At 41.0% G+C, this 23,096-nt stretch overlaps 1 protein-coding gene and 1 pseudogene across 1 annotated transcript; one reads left to right on the top strand and one right to left on the bottom strand.

The window, feature by feature from the left end:
- Positions 1–646: 646 nt before the first annotated feature.
- On the bottom strand, positions 647–5,241 carry LOC148719115 (uncharacterized; annotated as a pseudogene).
- Positions 5,242–20,331: 15,090 nt separating this feature from the next.
- LOC148719114 (uncharacterized) lies at positions 20,332–22,842 on the top strand. The gene has a single exon (XM_088741254.1). It carries the CDS (start codon positions 20,732–20,734, stop codon positions 22,412–22,414), a length of 1,683 nt encoding a protein of 560 aa, XP_088597380.1. The 5' UTR covers positions 20,332–20,731; the 3' UTR covers positions 22,415–22,842.
- Positions 22,843–23,096: the final 254 nt, after the last annotated feature.

The following is a 23,096-nucleotide window of genomic DNA, read 5'->3' as shown; positions in this document are numbered from 1 at the left end:
GGCCATAAAGCATCATTTAGAGGTTATTACATGGCCGCTTGGGGATACTAATTTAACTTCGAGTGCTGTGTCTCTCACGAGTTTGCTTCGCTCATTGGTAAGAGATACTTTCAGTGCGAGAAGATAAAAGTTGTATCCCCAAGTGGCTATGTAATGTTTTGTTTATTTTATAGATACCGATGAAATTTCCACATAAAACAACTTTTTTTTATTTATTATCAAAATAGCAAAATAGTGCAATTTGAGTAGTCACCTATCGAAAATGGTTCTCACAAAAATGCTATGAAACTCGGATAATAAGTTGTAAAGGAGAAATAAAGACAATAATACTTATATTTTCTGTTCCAAAAGTTCAACATTCTAATGAAAAAGAGAAAAAATCTGTAATAAGTCTTGTAATTGGCTTATCATGTTAGTAACTATGGCGACACCAATATCCTCACACGTGATAGATAAAAATAGTATCTTCACTGCGCGTAATGAAGATATGAGTTTTTAGTAAAGGAAAAATCTTGGTATTTCATCAGTAGCTATATAATAAATAAAGTTTAATTGTAAGATTTAGATTTTGATGTTCGAAAACAAACTTTTCCAATTTCTCAGAGTTGTTGGAAATCCCAGTATAGCAACACTAGTCACTCGCGTAGTTTTTTTCCTTTCTTTATTCTAGTCGTCACACGCTTCCTGTCGCGTCGATCTTAGCCTATTCTTTTACAAACCCACAATATCGTAAAGACCACCCTTGGTTTCGCGTTGCAAGGTTACAAGGCTGACGTCACTTTTCCGACACCCTCCCCCCATATGTCTCGGAGAGCAAATGTCTGTCGAGAAATGAACCTTATCCATTAAATCTTATGAACGAATCTATCATCTAGAATTCTCAATCGATTTCCTAATCACACTAATCATTGATCAATCAGTAGCCATAGTGGCAGATGTTCAGTTCATAAGTAGAATGTTGAAGCATCCAATCCGCTGTTGTCATCCAATCTGTTTCGGTTTGGTTCACAGTTCAATCCCCTTCCTCATCGTGAGCAAGATCCTCCATACGTAATCTTGCTGCGACGGCTGCATCAAGGGAAGGCCTGAACGCTGGCGCTTCAATGCGCAACTCGGTCGTTGGAGGTCTGTCACCGTCTCCCGGTCGATCACATGACAGTTCTAACGGATACAGCTGCTGTACTGCTCGCTCTAGATGTGAAGTACCTGTGCGCAACTTTGCTCCCCGGACAACACTATCACGCCCTTTGATTAGTTCCGTGACCATCCCGACCATCCATTTCCCGCGATTCTTGTCGTCCGACTTGATCAGCACGACTTCGCCCACACTAGGATTGTGTGGTTTTCCAAGATTCTTTAGACGATGGCGTTCGCGCAGCCTCTTTACGTACTCCCCCGTCCATCGTTTCCATACGGCCTCCTTGCATTGTCTCAGATACTTTGCTCGCTTGCGTAATTCACCGTCTTCTATGCGGTGTGGTTCCAACTCGAGTAGTGCATTTGGTTGACCAAACAACAGGGAGTGGGGGGTCAAGATCGGCAGCTGCACATCGTCCTCCACGTAACTTAAAGGTCGGTTGTTGACTGCAACCTCTACGTCTAGTATAACCTCCTCTAACTCGGTCCACGTTAGGAACCCGTTTCCAATGGTCTTCTTTAGACTTCTCTTCACCAATCCAACCATTCTCTCGAACTGCCCTCCCCACCAGGGTGCTCTGCTCAGGTTGAATTGCTACTTGATTTCCCGACGGGAGAGGAATTCATTGAGACGTTCGTCAGTCATCACTTGTTTCAGCCACTTAGCTGCCGCCACGAAGGTACTCCCGTTGTCTGAGTAACTCTTCTCTGGTCGGCCACGTCGGGCGATAAACCGTTTCAGGCATCGAAGGAATTCTCCCGTTTCTAGGCTGGGTAGTAGCTCAAGGTAAATACCTCTGGTCAGGATACAGGCGTAAAGCGTTATGTAAGCTTTGCCTTCATGATTCCTCCCCTTTCTATACTTCAGTGGTCCGGCGAAATCCACTCCGACTATTTGGAACGCATTTTCTCCTTCGGTAGGATCCCTTGGTAGCTGTCCTGGTGGCGGAGCCGCGAACGCTGTGGCGCGGAACCGCTTGCAGCCGTTGCAGGCTTTAACGACTCTTTTTGCAAGGCGTCGCAACCTGGGAACCCACTACCTTTCACGAATCTTTGCCATTGTGAGGCTCACTCACAATGGCAAAGTGTCACTGGAGTGTCCTGATATGTGCGTCTGCAACCATCTTCTCCGCGAACGGATGAGACTCAGGCAAGTAAATGGGACAGTCTCCCTGAATCTGCCCTCGGCATTCCAGTAACCCCTCTGCGTTTTCTTGCAGGTTCAGCTGTACACAATGATCTTCGAACCGCTCGTCTCTCTTCAAATTCACCTGTGCTCGCTTTAGCCACAGGTGTCGCTGCATCTCGATCTCCTCTGTCGTGAGTGGTCCCTTAGATCTTCTCGTCTTTTTGCTCCGTAGGTTATGCGTGAAAGGTTTCACCCACGCACAAACCCTTAGGGTTTTTCATAAGTTGAACTTGATCAGCAAGGCGTCTAGGATGTCTGTCTTAGCTTGTGCTACAGCGAATACTTCCCGTATCACTTTTGCTTCCGCCTGACTGTCTGGTGTGGCCGTTGTCTTAATATCGGCTGGCCATCGCACTCGGTCTAGTAGCCACTCAGGCCCTCTCCACCATAGCTCTTCATTTTCCACGCTTCCGCTCCGACTGCCAAGGTCAGCTGGGTTGTCTTTTGTACCCACATGACGCCAGTTTACTTCTGGGTGTTGCAGGATTTTCTGCACTCGATTGCTTACGAACTGCTTGTAACTCCCTGCTCCCTTGATCCAATGTAATGCAACGCTGCTTTCCAACCAGCAGAACATATTTCCAACTGGGAAATCCTCTAATGCTTCCTTAACGTTCACAATGAGATTGGTCGCCATGTGACCTGAGACCAACTCGAGGCGGGCGATGGTGAGGTCTTGCTTCGCCGGTCTAGCTTTGGCTGCTATCAGCCCAACACTATCACCGGATGGTTGAGATATGACACCGTACACTGCCGCAGAAACGCCTTGTCCGCTTGCGTCGCCGAAACAATGTAGCTCAATGTCGCTGATCTCTTCAAAGTGTTGAGGTATGGCTCTGGGTACGGAAATGCTCACCGGTAGCTGTGCTTCCCATCTTGACCACTTGGTTCCCAGTTGACCAGGAAGTTGAGCATCCCATCCGACTTTCAAATCACATGCGTCTCGGTAGAGTAGTTTTGCACTCAATGTCATAGGCGATGCGAGCCCTAATGGTTCATACACTCTTGCTATCTTCGCTAGTATCCCTCTCTTTGTCACTTGGGTGCGGTCAGTTGGGAAATTTATTTCAATGGTATCTTGTCGCTTGTTCCATGGAAGCCCGAGAATAGATCCCCCTCCTTCTTGAGGTACACCCAACTGTTCTTTCGCGAATGTAGTATCTTCGCTAAGAGACTCAGCAGGGGACTCCACTGCCGGAACATTTGAATGCCACTTGTGCAGCTTGAATGAAGCTTGGTTAAAGACATGGGTAACGCCTGCTTTAACTTCACGGGCAGCTTTTACGGTGGGTCGGCCGCTGATAAGGTCATCGACGTATAGACTCTTCTCTATTTCCCTCACCAGGTCCGGATTCTCGGTACGACAGGCTTCCAGGTGTTGTTTGATAACTCCCCCAAGAAGAAACGGGGATGGCGCCAAACCAAACAGAGCTCTCGTGAATCTCAGCATTTCCACTCGCCTGGATTGTAAGTCCGTGATCCAGTGGGATCTCATGGCATCCCTATCTTCTTCCCGTATTCGTACTTGTAAGAACGCTTGCTTGATATCACCTGTTAACGCGACTGGGTGGAAACGTGCACGGACAAGAACAGCCCAAAGCTTGTTCTGCAACGGAGGTCCCGCATGAAGGCACTCGTTGAGAGAAGGAGCCTTCTCTGAAGCTCGGGCTGAGGCGTCGTACACGATTCGAAGTTTGGTACTCTCTGCAGCCTCTCTCACCACTGCTTTATGTGGAATATAGAACTCCTTTCCCACTGGTGGGCCTGACACTCGCTCCACTATTCCCTCGTTAAGCTGGTCTTTAATTATGGCGTCATACTTCTGGAGTATTCCGTTCTTCTCCAGTTTCCGAATGGTACTTTGCAATCGCTTCAAACTTCCCGCTCTGTGGTTGGGCAGTGGAGGGTGGTTTCCTCTCCAGGGTAGCCCCGTCTCGTATCACCCCTCTGGCCCTCGTGTTAATTGTTCCTTGAATTCTTCATAAACATCTGCTTGATCTCCGCCTGGTGTGTCACGCAATCCTAGAACATCTAAATTGCATAGTTGTTCGTAATCTGCCGCTGTCGTCTGTGTCAAGAACATATTAGAGAGGTCAACTTCTTTACCTGGTGACATAATTGTCCATCCGAACTTTGTTAGCTCTGCAACAGGTTCGCCGGGACGCCCCATCTTTGGTATGGTTTCTGTCTTTATTTTCGCGTACTCGCTCGCACCCAAGATAATGTGGACTGGTAGCTCAGGCTTCTCGTCTCTGTCGTCCATGTATACCCCATCTAAGTAGGGATATTTCTTCAGTATCTCAACATATCCTTGGTTGTCAAGTGATAGCAATGTACAACGGTCCACTCTGGTGACTTCCGTTTCCAATCGGAATTTTCCATCAAGACTGCCAATCGTCACGCTATGAACTCCGATGACCTTGTTTGTTGACCCAAGCATCATCTCTATGCGCTTGAATTCTTTTCGTAGCGGTTTGTTTCCCAGGTGTTCAAGGATAGCTGACGACGCGTATGAGCTGCCTGCCCCAGTGTCTAGGAGTGCGCGGCACTTGATTCCATTTACTTCTACGACAACAACGGGATACACGACTCTCTTTGGTCCTTTGTTTTGTGCCGTCATAAATCTTCCCCTCGTTGTGTGACCGCTTGGTGGGTGATCACATATTGACGTGTGATGTCGGCGTTGACAGTTATGACACCCGCGGCTTCTACAGCTGTCTGCTCTGTGTTTGTCACTTGTACAATTAAAACACAACTGTTTTTGGCTTAAAATTCGTTTGCGGTCTCCGACCACGACAACTTTGGTGCAATTAGCGGATGTGTGATTCGTGTCATCGCAATAGACGCACCCGCGCATCCGTCTTCCACTCGCTTGTTGTTGGACCTGATAAGACCTTCCGCGTGGCGGCGAGACGCGTGCATTCCAGTCGTTGCGATCGTTCTTCCTCTTGGACACACTCGCACCATCGCTTTCCTCTCCTTCTCGATTTATGTCTCCCCAACTTTTAATTTCCTGAGTCAGTTTAGCGAAATCCCAGTCTCGCCAATCTTCGTGTCCCCGGACTAAGTCTCCCTTTATTCCTTTCAGTTTGTCTAACAATGCCCTTACATTTCCGGAGACTTCACGCAACTTCCCGAGCGTCTCTAAGCTTTGTACATTGAACAGAAGCTTTTTGTAAAACTCATTAATTTCTTTTCGACTGGCGCTTGTGATGGTAGGCAAACCCATGATGTTGTTTACATATGCATTTACAATTTCTGACGTTTTCCCGTACTCCGATTTTAGGATGGCCTTCGCCCTTTCGTACCCCTCAAGATCGAACGGGAGTCCATCTATGTCCGCTCGTACCTTTGTAACAAGGAGTTCCTTTAGATAAGCGAACTTTCTCACTGCTGACAGATCTGTCGCGTCTCTTTCCGCGGAAAATTTGTTCCAAAAAGAGAGCCATTGTTCGAAGGACCCATCAACCTTCGTTATTGATAGCTTTGGCAACTTTGCGTGCATTCCGGAATCGCCTGATAACCCTTTCCCTTTTTTGCTATCTAATTCTTCAAATGTTTTTTCGTAATGAAGCTTCATTTCCCATTGTGCCTTTTCAAACGCGAGTTGCTCCTCTCTCTCCTTCGCGATTGTCCCTTTCTCGCTTTCCTTTTCGGCCATTTGCGATTTTTTCTTCACCTCCCCTAAACACTTCCCAAGGTATTCGATCTCCGCGTCTACACCCTCAATAACTTTGTCTATTTCATTGCTCCATGCACATACCTCGTCCATTTGCTCACCCTTTGCAATCTTCTTCTCTTCGATCTTTAATTTGATCTCGTCCGCTTCTTTTGCTAAACACACCAACGCGTCACGGTTTCTCCCAATAGTTGTCGCGTTTGCCTTGTCCACAATGCCCTTTCCCTTTTCTTGCTTGTACGCCAAAAGCTTGAGTTTTGCGTCCAAATCCTTCTCTAGTGCCTCCAGTTCCATATCTCGATCTCAGTCCCGTCGTAGGTGTCAGTTAGTGTTGGAAATCCCAGTATAGCGACACTAGTCACTCGCGTAGTTTTTTCCTATCTTTATTCTAGTCGTCACACGCTTCGTATCGCGTCGATCTTAGCCTATTCTTTTACAAACCCACAATATCGTAAAGACCACCCTTGGTTTCGCGTTGCGAGGTTACAAGGCTGACGTCACTTTTCCGACCGAGTGTTCCTGCCGAAATAGGATAAGCGGTTAAAACTCAGTAGAAGAGATGGTCCATGATATGGACGTTTTGAACAACTTGCTGCTCGTGAGGAAAAATAGCAGTGTTTTTTTAAAAATAAGCCTTAACTCATTGTGCTGTGCGGGGATGACACGACAAACAATATAGCGGCTTGCTTGATATAACAAAAGGCTGAGTGAAACAATGACGAGCTATAGGTGGTTTGCAACCAATCTCTAAAGACACAGGTAACAGTGATGTCGTGACGGTGGAGTGTATTACAAGACGATTTGATTTTCAGTTCTCAACTGAGTTGATAATGTGAATTGGCCATCGTAAATAGTTTCTAAACTCTTCATGATGGGTGGCGTGGGCTAATGCTCTTTTGAAAGTTAGCCGTCTGTTAGAGCGAAGAAACTATGTACGGTGCCCAATTTACCCCATCAACTTAGTCAATGAAAGTCAATTAATCCTCGCAGTAATGAATCCTACTTATGTAGGAATGGAAATATGACCTGAAAAAAATTCAGGCATGTACAGGACTTGAACCTATGACCTTTGTCTGGTGACAACTCTTGAAATATTGTTCATCGTTAACGTTTTTTTCCTCTTTCTCTTTGTTGTAGTCTCGAGAAGTAGACAGGAAAAATCCCAAAGCAGTGAAAAAAGCAGATATGTATTATTTCATTGAATCAGGTAATAAATTCACCTAATTCGATGGTTTATATTATTGATTTATATTATCAACCACGGAATAAGGGACATAAATATTCCACCATCATTTCATTTTTTTAGTGATGGAATACTTCTTACGGCATTGTCTGAGAATCGTATCGAGGCGTGCACAAAAGATGAATACCATGTCAGTATCCTTAGTAACAGCTGTCATATCAACCAATCACACGCAAGATTGAAAACAATCGTGACTTTTGCAGCCGCGTTTTCCCGCGCTTTTAACAGTTTTAACACTAGTTCTCTTTCGTTGATTATGATCTTAGCCTTTGCACTGGGTTTGCTTTTTCGAAAAGGTCTTTAGTTTTGCCTATGATAAGTTTCTAAGGTGATAGAAGTGTTCCACACCAACGAGATCACCGCAGGACTAAAAAACCTCTCAATCAATCAAATTGCCTTGGTTTTGGTTTTTGAGGCTGTATACATGTACAAGCTCACAATCAAAACAATTCCAGTCCTGGATTAATTTCGACACTGTTTCAGTCCGACTATGTCTGTGGGAGCCGTGGGAGTTGCTTGTTTACTGTAATATACCTTGTCATCATATGTAACCTTCTCCTCTTTTCTTTTTTCCTTCCAGCCATTGCGCTGTTCGTGTCATTAATCATCAACATAGTCGTGGTCGCAGTATTTGTTAGAGTAAGGCTATTTGTTTTTACCAGTGGATGTTTCAGAAATTGATGAAAACAGTACCAAGTAATCCTCGTTTTACGTCCCTACGGAATTGCGCAAGAACGGCTCAGAAAATTTAGGCAATTGCACAAGCAAAAGAAAAGGAAAACACTAGAAGAAAGGGAAAGAGGCGGGGCATCTTGTGGATCGAAGGTCTCATTCTCATTTTTTCTTTTTTTCATTTGTAGGCATTTTATAAAAGGACATCTGGAGAAGTGGTAAGTCAGATTTTTTTAACACATTCACAGGTCAACATTCACATGTCAACCCCACACACCCCAGTATCAGTACTCATATTCTCCATACTGTTCTCTATACATTACTAAGTTGCTGACAAGGAGAGCTTGTTTAACAATCAAGAGCTTCTTTAGTTGTTGATCATTTCCTTTATTCTCGTGACCTTAGTGTTTCATTTTGGAATGGTATTGTAAGGGGAAATTAGATGCTGGTCACTCTTCGTCTAACTGAGAAATTTTTCTATTGTTACTCGGCAGCAGCAGTAGGTTGAAACTAAAGCTATGAACAAAAGCTGAGTTAACCAAGATAAACAAATTACAAACAGAAAAAAGAGTACAAACAAAGGGAAATGAAAAAAATATCTACAGTGACAACTGCAATAGCGAATGAGTGGAATATTTCTAAAACAGAGAACTGTGCCGAGCACGACTGTGGATAAACTGACTTAAAAAAGCGTTCATGCATAAAAAGAAACTGGCTTATTTCAAAAGAAGCGCAAAATAACGTGCGGTATGAGAAACGTGCAAAAAAGGTGTAACTGACGAGGAAAAACGCTAACAAACTTACTTATCGCTCGTTTTTACCTGTCTATGTAAACTTAAAAAAGTACGAACAAAGAAGTTATGAAAACGTAAAACAAGAAATAAGTACGAATTACACTTAAAATAATTAGCAAACGCGTATCCCTTTCATTCCCAAGATCTCAGTGATAATTCTCCATACTGTCTGTATTGCAACTCTTATGGTGTTAGTTTGGAGAATTTGGTATTTGATCAACTAACAACCCCCCCTCCCTAACAGACACTTTTCTTTATTTTCATCACTTAGCTGCTTGATATTATTGTGAGTACCTTCCCTTTTACTTTCAATATTCTCGTGTTACTACATTTCTTAATGAAAACTCTGACAATCTCTTTCTTTTCAGTATCATAAATGCCTTAAACACAGCATAAGCCAAACTGAAAAGCCAAGCTTTTGTTAATTTTTCAAATACAAACACTAGGTAAATTTTTGGTGAAAGTGTTTCTTGATTGATCTGTCAAATTCAATCTATAAAAATCAGAAAATATCGAACTCTCATTTCTCTATGTTTATCAACTATAGCCATCGACGGAGACCTTTTCAAAGGGGTAAGAACTAGTGGTGTACTAATAAGTAAGACATTAGTTGAGGCAGTTAATTGTAGCGATTATTTAGTATATACCAAAACTGTGGATAGCGTTGAAGGCGCACTCTGTTTGGCCGCTTGAACTCCGACTATTCTTTGTTATTCACCCCGAGCAACGTAGGTGGAGAATGCGCCAGAAAATATTGCAATCGTTTCAGGAATAAGTGAGTTAAAATCATCTTTTTGTGCTATGTTATCTCAATGATTTAAAATTTTCTAAAACAAATATTCACCTCAGTATAGATGGCTAGCGGTACTTATCTATTTCGACGCATTGCGGATGGTTGAATACTTCACTACGAGCCACCCACACTTCGCTCGGTGAAAAGTCGTTAATTATTGCAGTGTAGCGGCGATCGTTTTAAAAATCCTGTCCGTGTATCTTTTCAGGGCGTCTTTCTGGGATGCATGTTTGGAAAAGCAGCGTTGCATATTTGGGGCATTGGAATTCTTGTAGCTGGTCAAAGTTCTACTATACATACATACGTTAGTTGACCACTCCCCATAGGGGCTTTTCAGGGCCAATTCCCACCCATCCCACCCCTGGGGAGGACATCCACAACACAGTAATCTCGTGCGTGAGAAATTAACGTCTCCTACCCCTAACCCTGCAGGAGACGGGGCCTACGGTTTATTCGTCCTTATCCGAGAAGACTTGAATATCTACCCATAACTTGATTATAGAAAGGAAGCAAATTCTCCACACTTATTTTAAGACCATGAGTATCGGTCCGGCCGGAGCACGAACCCGCGAAGTCCCGCACAACACAATCCGGCGCTCTAACCAACTGAGCTAACCGGGAGGCACTATGAGTGCGAGCGTTTGATTCATAAAAGAATAAAACACGTTTGCGTTTTCTTAGTTTGTCTGTTTGTTTTTGGAGCTTTATGCTTAGCATGGTGCACAAAGGAAAGGTGAAAGTGTCCATCGTGTTTCTTGAGCATTAGAGTAAGCACTCAGAAAGGTTACCGTCAATGTGGTCAATCCTCGAAAAATATCGTCCTTTTGGTCCAAAAATAGATCATATTTAGGATAACTGCGCTTTTGACAATCACAGGGAAGAAAATTTCTCAAGGAGCCAATCAATTATCACAAAGAAAGTTTAAACGAATAAACTGCTTTTAAGCGCGGGAAAAGGCGAATGACCCTGTTGCAGTAGGTGTTATTTTTTAATCTGTTTGGTTGTGGGGTTGGCGTCAGTTTTTTCAACCAATCACATGGCGAAGTCAAGAAAAACCAAACGATTCCTTCAATGACTTTGGACCTTCAATTGGAACTCATCTTAAGGGCTCTTTCGTTGAATTTGCTCTCGCCTTCTTTTGCTGAAAGCTAATGGCATCATTTTTTTTTCCAGTTTGCTATGGAGGTAGGAAGCGATTTTTACCACATTAAACTTGGAATAACTTGTGCTTGCCCGCATGTCAACGATTGTTGATAATTCTTTGAGAAGAGAAAATCTTTCGATTTGATTTATGCACTGCAGGGATTCTTGAAGATCTCTTGGGAAAGATGGAAGCGAGTGCTATTTACCAGATCGATCGCAATTGCTCCAACCCTTATTGTGGCTTTTAAGGAAGGAGTCCAGGATCTGACTGGAATGAATGATTTCCTTAATGTGCTACAGAGTTTGCAGGTAAGTTGTGGCTGAGATAGTTTCGAGCCGCATTTGCGATATAATCAATATTACCATGAAGGAAACCTTTAAATTGTTGCTTTTTCAGAGTAGAAAACCTACGTCAAGGATGCTTACGGATGGAAGAGAACTTCACTACAATTGAAAACACAAGGGTCCGAAAAACCATGTTTAACCCTTGAACTGCCACTGAGTGACTAAGAGAGAACTTCTCCTTACATTATCAGTACAGTATGATGCAGACTAGTGATGAGAATAAAGACAAATATCAATAGGGATTTATTAGTTGATCCAATATCAAATTTTCCGAAATAATATCATAAGAATTGCGAGGCAGATAATAAAGAGAACTTCTTTTGAGATCTTAGGGATGAAATGGTTGAACTGCGACGTGGTTCCGGTAGCAAATTTTGTTTGGTTTGGAGAAAAAAGAAAGTGATTCAGCATCTAGGTTTCTGATGAGTAAATCGCAGAACAGGAAGCTTTTAATCAGTGAGTAGAAGCACCGATGGGAGTCAAAAATGTTTCCAACTATCGAATGACGCTCGTGAATTTTGTTAAGCTGAGGACTTTTTGTTATCTGGCCAGCTCCCTTTTGCTCTGATTCCTGTGTTGCATTTTACGGGATATAAAGCCATTATGGGAACGTTAAAGAATGGAAGGTATGCTAAGCTGTCTCAAAGTTGTATTGTTTCTGTGCGTTGGTGAATACCATGCTGTACCATTTCCACAGTGTAAATGATCTCGTAGGGTCTAATCTAGAGCGCGGCCTTGAGGGCAATTCGTTAATAAATGCTGTGGAAAATTTACTTGTAAGTGTCACGTGGGGCGCAAAAATTGTTCTCAGTACACTATCCAGCACGAGGTGGTGAGACAAGCCTATCATCCGGAGGGTGTTACTTTGATGAAACTCTGAGTTCTCGTAAGTAATTGAAGGGAAGATATGTGGCAGCTAATTCGGCCTTAGTGTGGTTACCCTCCAACGTCCGTGTTGTTTTTGACGAGATGGTGGTATTTTAAATTTTGGAGGAATTGGGTCAATGCTGACTAACTTGTACCAGCGTTTTAAATGAGAACAATTATAGCCAATCCTTTTTTTAAATTAAGCTTTGCAGGTTCTTGGTTTGTGGAGGTAATTAGGAAAAAAGCGCACGAAAATGCGTCACTTTTTCTCTCGTTCGTCACAAACAAACGAACTGAGAGCATAGAATAAGACATTTAGCGACTTTTATCATTGGATACCATTTGGACTGTATTTCTTTTTGGCTCTTCTAGTTCTTAATTAACTTCCACTTAATTGTTATTCCGTTGTTTTCATCCCTGGGGTGATGCAAGGTGTAGCGTGGTTTTTATCCGTTGTAGTTATAGGGATCAATATCGTTTTTTTGTCTCAGAGTATGTGGTGAGTTTTGATTTGACCCTTCTCTATGATATTAATACCAATCTCATTTACGACTTGCGTAATATTAACTTCCAAGTAAACTTAAGAGAAGTCCGCTTATTGCGAATTATTTGCCCAAAATAGCCTTTTTTATCCTACACTGTTTTGAAAATTCTCGAAAAATTATATCAAATAGCAGGCCAACTTTGAAATTTGTAAGCTTGGAGCCCTGTTCTTGCTGGACAATCGGATGGGTTTCGTTGATTCTAAATGTGCTATTTGTTCCAGATCTTTGCTTGTCGCTCTGATGCTTCTCTGCTGTCATTTTCTCTGTTGTTTTTCAGTCTGAAATACCGCGTAACGTATATTCTAGTTGGATTGTACCTTCTTTTCTACGTCACTTTTCTTTTGTTATTGGTTAGTATCTAGTACTTGGATTTCTATGCCCCGGTTTTAAACTGAAGTTTTCATTTTTTTATTGATCCTCATCAATTTTAGTCTTCACAGTTCAGTTAAGAAATGGTTAGCGTGCAAAAAAACTCAAAAAAAAAAACTCAAATTGACTTTATTTTTTTTTTAAACTAAAGAAATAAAGGCTTTTGTAGCCCGCAGTTAGCAAAGCTATTTTGGGCGGGCTACCTAAACAGACACTGTATAGGCTCTCACACAGGCACACACACAGACACACTCACACACACACACACGCAAACACACACACGCAACAATGAAATAAATAGATAAATGAGCAAATAAAATTCAATTATAAATAATAGTTGTGATAATCATGTTAAAGGTTTTAACTGGGCCAGTCACACAAGGGAGTTTTTAACAGGTCAAAGAGAAAGCTAATCAAATGAAATACAAATATAAGCTAGAAAGGTCAAGGTAGCGCAAGTCAACATTCATCTCCTCAATTTCAAGAATTTTCAAAAGCAAGTGAGTTAGCTCACGTTTAAAAGTTGCTTTCCTCAGCTTACGAATTTCAGGGGGGATGCCATTCCATATTCTCGCACCAACTCTAGAAAACAACTGATGAATTGTTCTCGCCTGTTTTATATAAAAGCTTCCGGCAACTGAGAAACGAGTAGGGTAGGAATGAACCTGTTCAGAGTGAGTAAAAAGTTCAGAAATATTGGGAGGAGCACAGCGATTTTTGATGTCATGTAACAGAGAGGCAACCAATTTGAAGTAAAGCATTTTTATCGGTAGAATTCCCGAACGACTAAATAGAGGAGCACTGTAAGATGTATAATCGGAAAAGTACATTAGACGAAGAACCCGCTTTTGTAAAATAACGATTTTCTTTAGGTGAGTATTCGCGGCTTGGCCCCAAGCAACGAGACCACAGGAAATAAACGGTTCAATGAGCGAGCGGTAAATGTTTATAAGAGTAGTGAGCGGTACCAAGTGTCTTAGCTTTGCAACAATACCGATACCTTTACTTATTTTCGTGGAAATGTAGTTAATATGGTGCTTCCAGGAGAGATTACCGTCAATTAGAACACCTAGGTATTTAACATATGTATTACGTTCAAGAGATACCAATTGCTCCGAGTTATTATCAAGTATTTTAAGGTTTACTTCTCGGTATAGTTTGTGTTGATAAGGATGAAAAATAACGAAATTAGATTTAGATACGTTAAGAGATAATTTATTTGAATTCAGCATTCACACAACTTTAATAACTCTTCATTCACGACAACTTCAAGTTTGTTTAGATCTTTTTCTGCATTTAGTAAATTGGAATCATCAGCAAATAGGTAAAAGTCAAACTTTTTAGAGGAACGATGCATGTCATTGACATAAATTAAGAAAAGAAGCGGACCAAGTACAGAACCTTGAGGGACTCCACACACTATTCTGTCTTTGCTAGAGACAATGGAACCGATTTGGGTTGATTGCATCCTGACAGACAAGTATGACGAGAACCAGTCATTAATCAATCCTCTAATTCCATAATGGTGTAATTTATGCAACATAATCGAATGATCAACCGTGTCGAAGGCCTTTTTCAAGTCAATGAAAATGCCACAGGAACATAATTTTTTATCAATGTTGTTTTGAATTGTATTTAGAATATCCAGAATTGCATGTTGAGTAGAGCAGTTCTCTCTAAATCCATATTGCGATTTAAAAAAATATATCATTCTTATTTATAAGAGATTTTAGGCGTTTGTACATTAGTTTTTCGAATATTCTATTAAACACGGACAGTAACGATATTGGGCGATAATTGTTTGGGTCAGTTTCATCATCCGCTTTATAGATTGGAATTACTATAGCGTGCTTTAATTTGTGGGGATAGATACTAGTTGAAATGGACATGTTCATTAGTTCAGCTAGGGTATGAGATATAGCTTGACGTGCAGACTTCAAAAGACGAACTGGACATGAATAAAGTCCGTAGGCTTTTTTTGATGGAGTACTCAAAATTCCATTTCAATTTCAGTAGAAGTGACACCGTCAAAGAAGAAAGACTATGGTGTAATTTGAATTCCTGAGGTAATCCTTAAAGTCCCTGGTGGATAATGGTATGCTATTTGCAAGTTTAGGTCCGACAGATGCGAAATGATAATTCAATGCATTAGCTATTTCTGATTGGTTTTGTGCTGTAACCCGGTTGTCTGGAAGCTGGAGCAACGATACGAGCTTAGTCTTTTTGTGCTTATGAATTAAAGTGTTAATCCCCTTCCAAGTTCTTTTTCATATTATTTAGGTTTCTACTAAAATAGGATTGATAGTAAAGTCTTTTACTCTGGCGAGTAAGGCTTAAAATTGTGTTCCTGTACAGCTTTTATGTAGCCATATCACCAGAGTAAAAGAGATCGTTCTTTATTTTTATTGATCTACGTAAACCTCTAGTTATCCACGGTTTAGATACTTGCTTGGCCTTGCGTTTTGATACAATTTTGAGAGGAGCATGTCTATTAACAAGTTTATTCAGTTTTTTGTAGAACGAAGAAAAGCGTTTGTCAATAGAGCCATTAGAGATAAAACCGGTCCAGTCAGTTTGAGAAATATCACTAATAAAGTTTTCTTCCGAGAATCTCGAATAGTTACGGATTTTAGTTCCCTGATAGCGAGATTTTAAAGATGGAGAATGGATGATGCAAAATTGAGAGTAGTGATCACTTATATCTGAGACAATGTTGCCGCTGGAGAGTTTAAAGCCAATTCTGTCAAGAAGTGTGGCAGAATTATTATGGACTCTTGTAGGCTTGTCAATTACTGGAAAAAAGGAGTAACTTTGCAGGGACAGCAGAAAGTTATGAGAAAAATCACAGGTTTCAGATTTGAGGAGATCAATGTTGAAGTCGCCCATGACATACATCGGTTTATTAGTAGAGCTTAGTCTTTCTATTGTCATATCGAAATACGCTTGAAATTGTTCAGGAGAAGTATGTTGCCGATAGATTACACCACACGCGTGCAGCGTGCAGCGTGCAGCGTGCAGCGTGCAGCGTGCAGCGTGCAGCGTGCAGCGTGCAGCGTGCACCCATCGAGTGATGGATGCACGCGGGGGGTTGTTAAGCATAAAAATATTGCACAAATTGTAAAAATACTCAGCGGTACTACACGAAAAAAAAGTTTAATATGATATATGTATTTTATCGGACATTATAATTTCCGGCCGAGTACCTGTTGGTGGGGAAGATTGCACTTTGCGTGACGAGACCAAATAACGGCTGTAAAGGAGACTTCATCGATCCGGGTTGCCCATCGTCTGCAATTTGGCTTTCCGACCATTTATCCGGTAAAAACAATCACCAATATAATATGGGCTACCGACCTATCAACAGTCTCCATGGGATGGTTTTTATGGTGTACCTACTTAACTCAAACGCCCCCCCCCCCTTGAAGAAGAGATCTCTCCCCCCCATCTCTCACTTTGGACGGATGACGTTGTGTAGTAGGTACGTCATATATGACGACTCCTCGTATGCAGGAGCCCATTACCCTGTCGGATGCAATTTGTTGTGGATGAGAGGAAAGAGTTCAAATGTGCAACAGTAGAACTCTTTTTTTTCCTATTTAGGAGAAAGGAGAGTTCGTTTTCAAGTTTAATAAGAATGCGAATGGAAAGGGCCTGACAAAATGATAATGATGATGGCCTTGTGATTTATTATATTAAGTTTATTTTGCGCTTGGGTTGACCTTCATGGATTTCATCAAGGTATGGAAATGGTGTTTTGATATTCCATTCAATAGAAAGTTAACTATTTTTTCAAGATTTACTGCAGTAAATTTCTGGAATTAAACGATCGTCAACTTTTATGTTTATAAGATATTTTAAACACTAGCCTCAAATCACTGATTACTTATCTGGAGTTTCATGAGCGCGTACGTTCAATTGGCCAGCAGCACGGTGTAAAATGTGGGTAGGTACTAGGTCAAATCCTTCATACATGCATCAATATATAAGAACATGTGGGAATACAGGGTCATTTGCACACATTAACATACATTAAGGATCACACCAAGTACTTACCAAAATGTGTTACTTTCGTAAGCTTTTGATAAGAACGACAGATAAACTGCTTCTGTTCATGTGCCATTTTGTTTGTTTTCAGTATTGAAAAAGAAAGGTTATACACATGTAAAACACCTCGACTTACTGGCGAGTGTTTTTGGTTAGCTCTCTAGGGGCAACCTGGTTATAGCAGCCCGAAAACATGCGCCAAGAGTTGCGCCTTGCTATGACAGCGTTCGCACATGCGCTGACGTTTGACTGGTTTGTTTCCCCTCCCCCCTTCTCTAATGTCGCTCATTGTGTAAAAGATACGCTGACTTCAACATGCGGGATTTGTAAATATAAATGAACGAGGATATTTATCAGGAAATAGGTAGAAAAAAAGAGTACCTATGAAACTGTGATTTGTTTTTATTTTGTTTCTGGCAGTTTTTTTTTTACATGTGTATAACCTTTCTGAAAAGACTTGATTCATGTTATTTCACGATGAAGCTAGGCAATTTTTTTTTTAAGATTAAAAGTAAGAGATAGATTTTGTAGACCATGTTAGGTAGTGTTATAAATGATATGAACAGCTTTGTGACAAACAATGAAAAAATGAATACGTGGTTGAATAGTGAATAGGATATTTTTTTAACCAATAAGTAACAGAACGGATAAGATTACCGACAAGTGTTGCCCTGCAACTGAATCCTTCTACCGGTCCTTGATCGTGAAGGCTACAGTAAGAAGATCCGTTCTTACTAAGAACGACTTAGCCGTAAAGACAAGGTGAAATATGTTTTTCAATAAATTCTAATGCATGCTGAATAAAGGCTATTCACGAAAGAACTCAAAATGTTCAAACTGCAATACCTTTGGGACTCCTTCTTTGGGACGCCTATCCGAAAAGGGAATGGGAGGGGTGGGGGGCACAAGTTCTGTTTTAGAAAAATGTTCAATTTATGTAAAGTTAGTAGATGGATACCTCTGTGTTGAATAAAAGAACGTTCCATCCTCCTCAAGCAAAATTGGATGAACGCTAAATATAAAGACATTTTTAAAGGGCTCAAGAGAGTTGGTTTTCATTCTTCAGAAACATTTGCATTTTCATTCACCATTCTGCTGTGGAAAGAACACCATTGATTTGGGAACACCTTTATTCAGTCAAAACAAGTTTGGTCCCGGAGAAATGCTAATAAAACGTTTCTATTTGTTAGTCTATCGAAACGACACCTCTGTATAGGAGAAACCTAATCTTGTACGCAGACCTTCCACTGCCAAGCGGTTGTACAGTTCAGTTATAGTTACACCTTCATTCAACGTAATTCGCAAATTTTTGCCACCTTTATTCAAGGGAAAAGGAAACATTTTCTGGGTCCGAAAGCCCGCCTTTAATTTCCATGAAGAGGACACCTTAACCAATCAAAATATCACCAAGATTGAGTGAACACTTAAACGTGATGCAGTAGTTTTGTGTAACGAAAGGTACAACTAGTTGTTCCGGTTTGCGAAATCTACCCAGAGCATCGTATAGTTTTAATTGCTTGTTCCTATATATCAACAAGACAAGACAGCGACAGGGCTACTCCTTGCAATTGTCGAGGATTTGAACAAGAATGAGACCCCCAAGCGGTTTGGACTCCTGTCCATTCGCGCTCTCGACTTAGCTCGGCTTCTAAATGAAAACATGTCCATTTGGTGTTGTTCAAATGCACTAAATCTTTTTTTTTCGAAAACTCTTGACTATAAGCTGAACCCCCTCTCTTTGGCTCAAATTTCACTTAACTCTAGCTTTAATTTATGTACAAACCGCTCGGCTTTTAGCTGAATAAATATGTTAAATCGACGTGAGAGTGCAGGCTTAATAAACAATGATTTTTTTTTGGATCACATTAGCTTGGTGCTTGGAATAACGCGTCTGGTGTATTCCAAGCCATTTTCAGAGTCAGACAAACACCAACCAACCTCTATTTGCATGGGGTATAAGTTTCTAAAGAAACTGTGGTGCTGTGTCGGCGGAGGTAACAATGTAACTAGGGCGGATCCAGGATTTAGTCAAGGGGGGTTTGGAGATCGAATTGTTCCCCTTCTGAGGGGTCCAAGATTTTGAAAATAAGGTCTTCGGAAACATGATTTCCAGTTATGATGAATATATGAAGTTCATATATTTTGAACTGCGGTTATAGATACGTATGATGCACGATCCTCGCATTGGAGAGCGCTATTTATGCAATAGCGAAAATCAGACCTGAAAAAAATCAGGCCTGTACGGGATTCGAACCACTGACCTCTGCGATACTAGTGCAGCGCTCTACCAATTGAGCTAACCAGCCAACTGGGAGCAGGCCGTTAATTAAGTTGATTCGTAATAAACCCGTGATGATAAATCAGATATGATGAAAATATGAAGTTCAACGAAGGGCTGACGCTCGAAACGTCAGCTTTTATGATCATAACGGTGGCCAATTTACCATTTCAACTTTGTTGATATATTCAAATTATTTCGTTACCCCCACCCACGCAGCCCCAAACAGTTTCTTTAGAAACTATCAGCCTTTATTTATTAATAGGAAATAACGTTACACTCCCCACAAAGAATGATACACTTGAAGGAAGTTTGGTAATTGAATGTGACAGCATTTAATTGCACTTTCCCTAACGAGAAAAAAACTACGACCTCGACGGTCTTGAGTAGATACCCAACTAGAAAAAAAGAATCTTTTCCAGCCATAAACTAGAATATAGAGTTTAATTATAAGATTTTGATCTTGATGTTCAAAAAGAAACTGAACTTTCCAATTCCTCGGAGTGTTCCTGCCGAAATGGCATTAATGGTTAGCGGTTAAACCTCAGGACAAGAAAGGGTCGATTTAAATCAACTTGCTGCTCGTGAAGAAAAAATAGCACTGTTATTTAAATAGTAAGACTACACTCATTACGTTGTGGGATGACAAACAAACAATCTAGCGGCTTCCTTCAGGGACACAACAAAAAGCGGAGTGAAACAATGACGAGCTATTTCTGAACTGCTTCATTACCTTTAAGCAAACTTTGATGTTTATATTTTATGGAGATGAATCAAGATCTTGAAAGATATTCTGGAACATTTGCGGACATATAATTCGGAAAAGATGTCGTTTTATCGTAACCTAGTTGCAGAAAGGAATGCCATAGTTTTCGACTGAAATCTAGAAATGTCAACTGACCTCAGCTGTAAAAAAAATACATCTGTTTCCGTCGACAAAAACACTAATTATCATTGACGTGATTTCTTAAGGGTCAACAGTCTTCTTATATTGAGTCAGTAATGGAAATGTTTTGAAATGGGGTTTATTAAACACGAAAGATGTTGATATTATTCCAGTCGAATCTAATTAATCAGTATGCCATAAAAAGTAAACCGTCTGAGACTCACATTGGTTTGAGAACTTTTTTCGCTGGTACTTATGTCTCGTTTCAGCAATTGAAGCCGATTACATAAAAAGCGTTTTGAGCCTGAGGCGAAGTAAGATGACAATGAATATTGAGTTTGCTTCAGCTCATTCGGTTCCTGGAGTGTTTTTTCTTTCATTGATACCTGCATTCCGGTCGGTTTTTTCAGTCATTATTCTCCAGGTCTATTACGCCGCTGTAAAAGAACCAGTAATGAACGAGTTGAAACGACTTCCAACCTCGTTACTCTTTAAGACAAACTTTAACTGCAAATTTTTGAAATTCTTACCACTGGGATCGTTATTATTTTTTCCCCTGAGGACGATACGGTTGGTTAAAATTAATAGATCGCCTGTTGTCTTGAGCTTTTACAAAGCACTGAAACTACTGAACTGGAACTTTGATTCAAATTGATAAGCGGAATTTTAGAAAACTGCACGTTTATTTTGTTCAAACTCTATTGCACTGTGTAAAGTAGTGTCACCTAAGAAAAAAGGATTCAAGTTATGTCTTTGATTGTAACTGCTGTGTTTAAAGCCACTATTGGCTTACTCGTAACAAAAAGCAGAGATGAGCTCGCGGAAAAACTCAAAGATGGCGATGTAATAGACCAGAAATTCCACTCCTTGATCGTCCGTGAAATCGACGAAATCAAGTCAAAGTTGGACGCTTTATCAAGGAAAGATTTAGAAACAAGTATCAGCTTTTTCGAGGAAGGAATGGCGTTGTTGTTTGAAGTGTTTGAGATAGCAAAGCCTAGAAACGAGTGTGGTACGGCAACAGCAGGGGCGGCCTGTGATGAAGCATTTTCTCTTATTGCAGGAATTAGAAGGTTGGAGCTTACTGGCCTGGATGAATCAGCTACGACAAAGCTCTCCGCTGCAAAGAAAAGATTTGAAGATGCTCGAAGAAAAGCTACTGAAGCTTTTAAAAACGAAGGCCTGAAAATATCTGACCGCATTCTGGCCATGAAGTATCGAATTATGGCGACCATATTAGAGACAGTAGACAATCCTGGTGTCGCCGTGTCGCCATGCAGAGTGTGTGTAAAGGAATTAAACTGTCTGCCTGCAGTACAAAATAGCTTTGATGTTCAGCTCAAGAAAGGCATCCAGGCAGTAAGAGGTTTTTTCAGTCAAGAGGAAAGAAGGGAAATTATCTCCAGTGTCTGTCACGTGAATCGTGTCATCTACGATGTCACGCGAACGATTGGTAAAGACGCAAACTTTTTGATCTGGCCTCCTATTGATGCTGGAGAAAACAAAATCAATCCATTGTATGACGCAAGAGTATGTAAAGTACTACTTAAACAAAGTATGGAGCATTGTTGGGTTACACCATGGTCTTTTGGTCAGGAGGGCGAAGAGGAGCACATGCTGAAGAGTTTGAAGGGCATCGCTACAAACTCCGGCGGAGAATTCATTGTCGGCGAAGATTACAATGGTTGTGTGAAGGTGTTTGACAGCAGCGGCAAGTTTGTTAAACATTTCTGTCTCCCTAACGATGATGTAAATACAAAGTTATATATTAACGATGTAGCCACAGCCACGAACGACAACATCTTTGTACTGACCAAACTGATGCGGACGCCGGGCTCTTATGGATCTTGGTGGATTTATAAACTTACGAAAACCGGTGTCCGGTATCACAGGTTTCGTCTGAGGAGAGATGACTGGGGCCTGTACACAGGACTGTCAGTGAGTGACACGGGAAAAGTACTGACAGTACGAATGGGGGTGGAGGGGTATGAGGTGGAGGAGTATGACACTAATGGAGAGTTTGTTCGCAGTTTTGGCAAAGGAATATTGAAGGATGCGCGGGATGTTACTATCACTACTGATGGCCGTGTTATGGTATTGGACTGCAGGGCTGATTCCTGTGTTCACATGTTCACTGAACACGGTGACCATCTTAACAAATTTAAACTGCAAAGAAATGACTGTTTCAACACAAGGATTGCATTTCACCGAACAGGTGAGCATGTCGTCAGCGCTTCTGTCAGAAAAGGGAAAGAACTCCTGCAGGTTGAGATACACAGCGAAGATGGTGAGTTTGTGCGTAGTGTAGAAATCCAAATTGATAGGATCGTTGCCGTAACAGGGATTACAGTGACTACTGAGGGACGCATTGCTGTTGTTGTACGTACTAGTACATTAAATGGATCAGGTGAGAAGGTATTAGTTTTTTAAACTGCTGTTTTGATGTTTTCCTGTTATTGGGAATGTGTAGGGACTTTTAGGGTAAGCATCACAATTCTCCATCATGGCTCTTATTCGCTGCAAATTCTCTTAGCTACAATCAGCGTCAAGATTAGTTTACACATGATGTTTAAGAATTAAGAGTTATGTGTAGAAAAACAGTCCTGTTTCTACCGCACTCTAAATCATTAACAGACCCCCTCCCCCATTCAATGTTTGCTAAAAGTTCATGGAATCACGATACACCATCTCTTTTTTTTTGGGGGGGGGGAGGGGAAGAGACGAATGTGAATAGGTGAACTTAACAAGGGCAAAAGAGATAAAACTGAAGTAATATGGAGTTGAAAAGATCAATTTGTCAACAATTTTGTTGCTGCTTGTAGGTTCATTGATTGGTTTTATAAAAGTATTTAAATGCTTTCTTTTGTTATTATATTGTTTTCTTGAACATGATGGTATGGTAAGATTGAATCCACAAAAGTGAAGCAGAACACTAATAACCAAAGTTATATTCTTGTGATTGAAGGAAGTACATCTAGATATTGAAAAAGTATTTGATCAATGTCCTGTGCATTGTCAGCTATATATATAGAGCCTTTTATACTTTTATCTCATGATACATTTCTTCATAAACATTTCAACCTTCTTTATAGTTTTTTTTAAGATACAACTG

Source organism: Stylophora pistillata, chromosome 12 (genome assembly GCF_964205215.1).
Source record: "Stylophora pistillata chromosome 12, jaStyPist1.2, whole genome shotgun sequence".
In the NCBI taxonomy this organism is placed as follows: Eukaryota; Metazoa; Cnidaria; class Anthozoa; order Scleractinia; family Pocilloporidae; genus Stylophora; species Stylophora pistillata.
The sequence above is the reverse complement of the archived record's forward strand: the minus strand, read 5'-3'. Positions and strand labels throughout refer to the sequence as shown.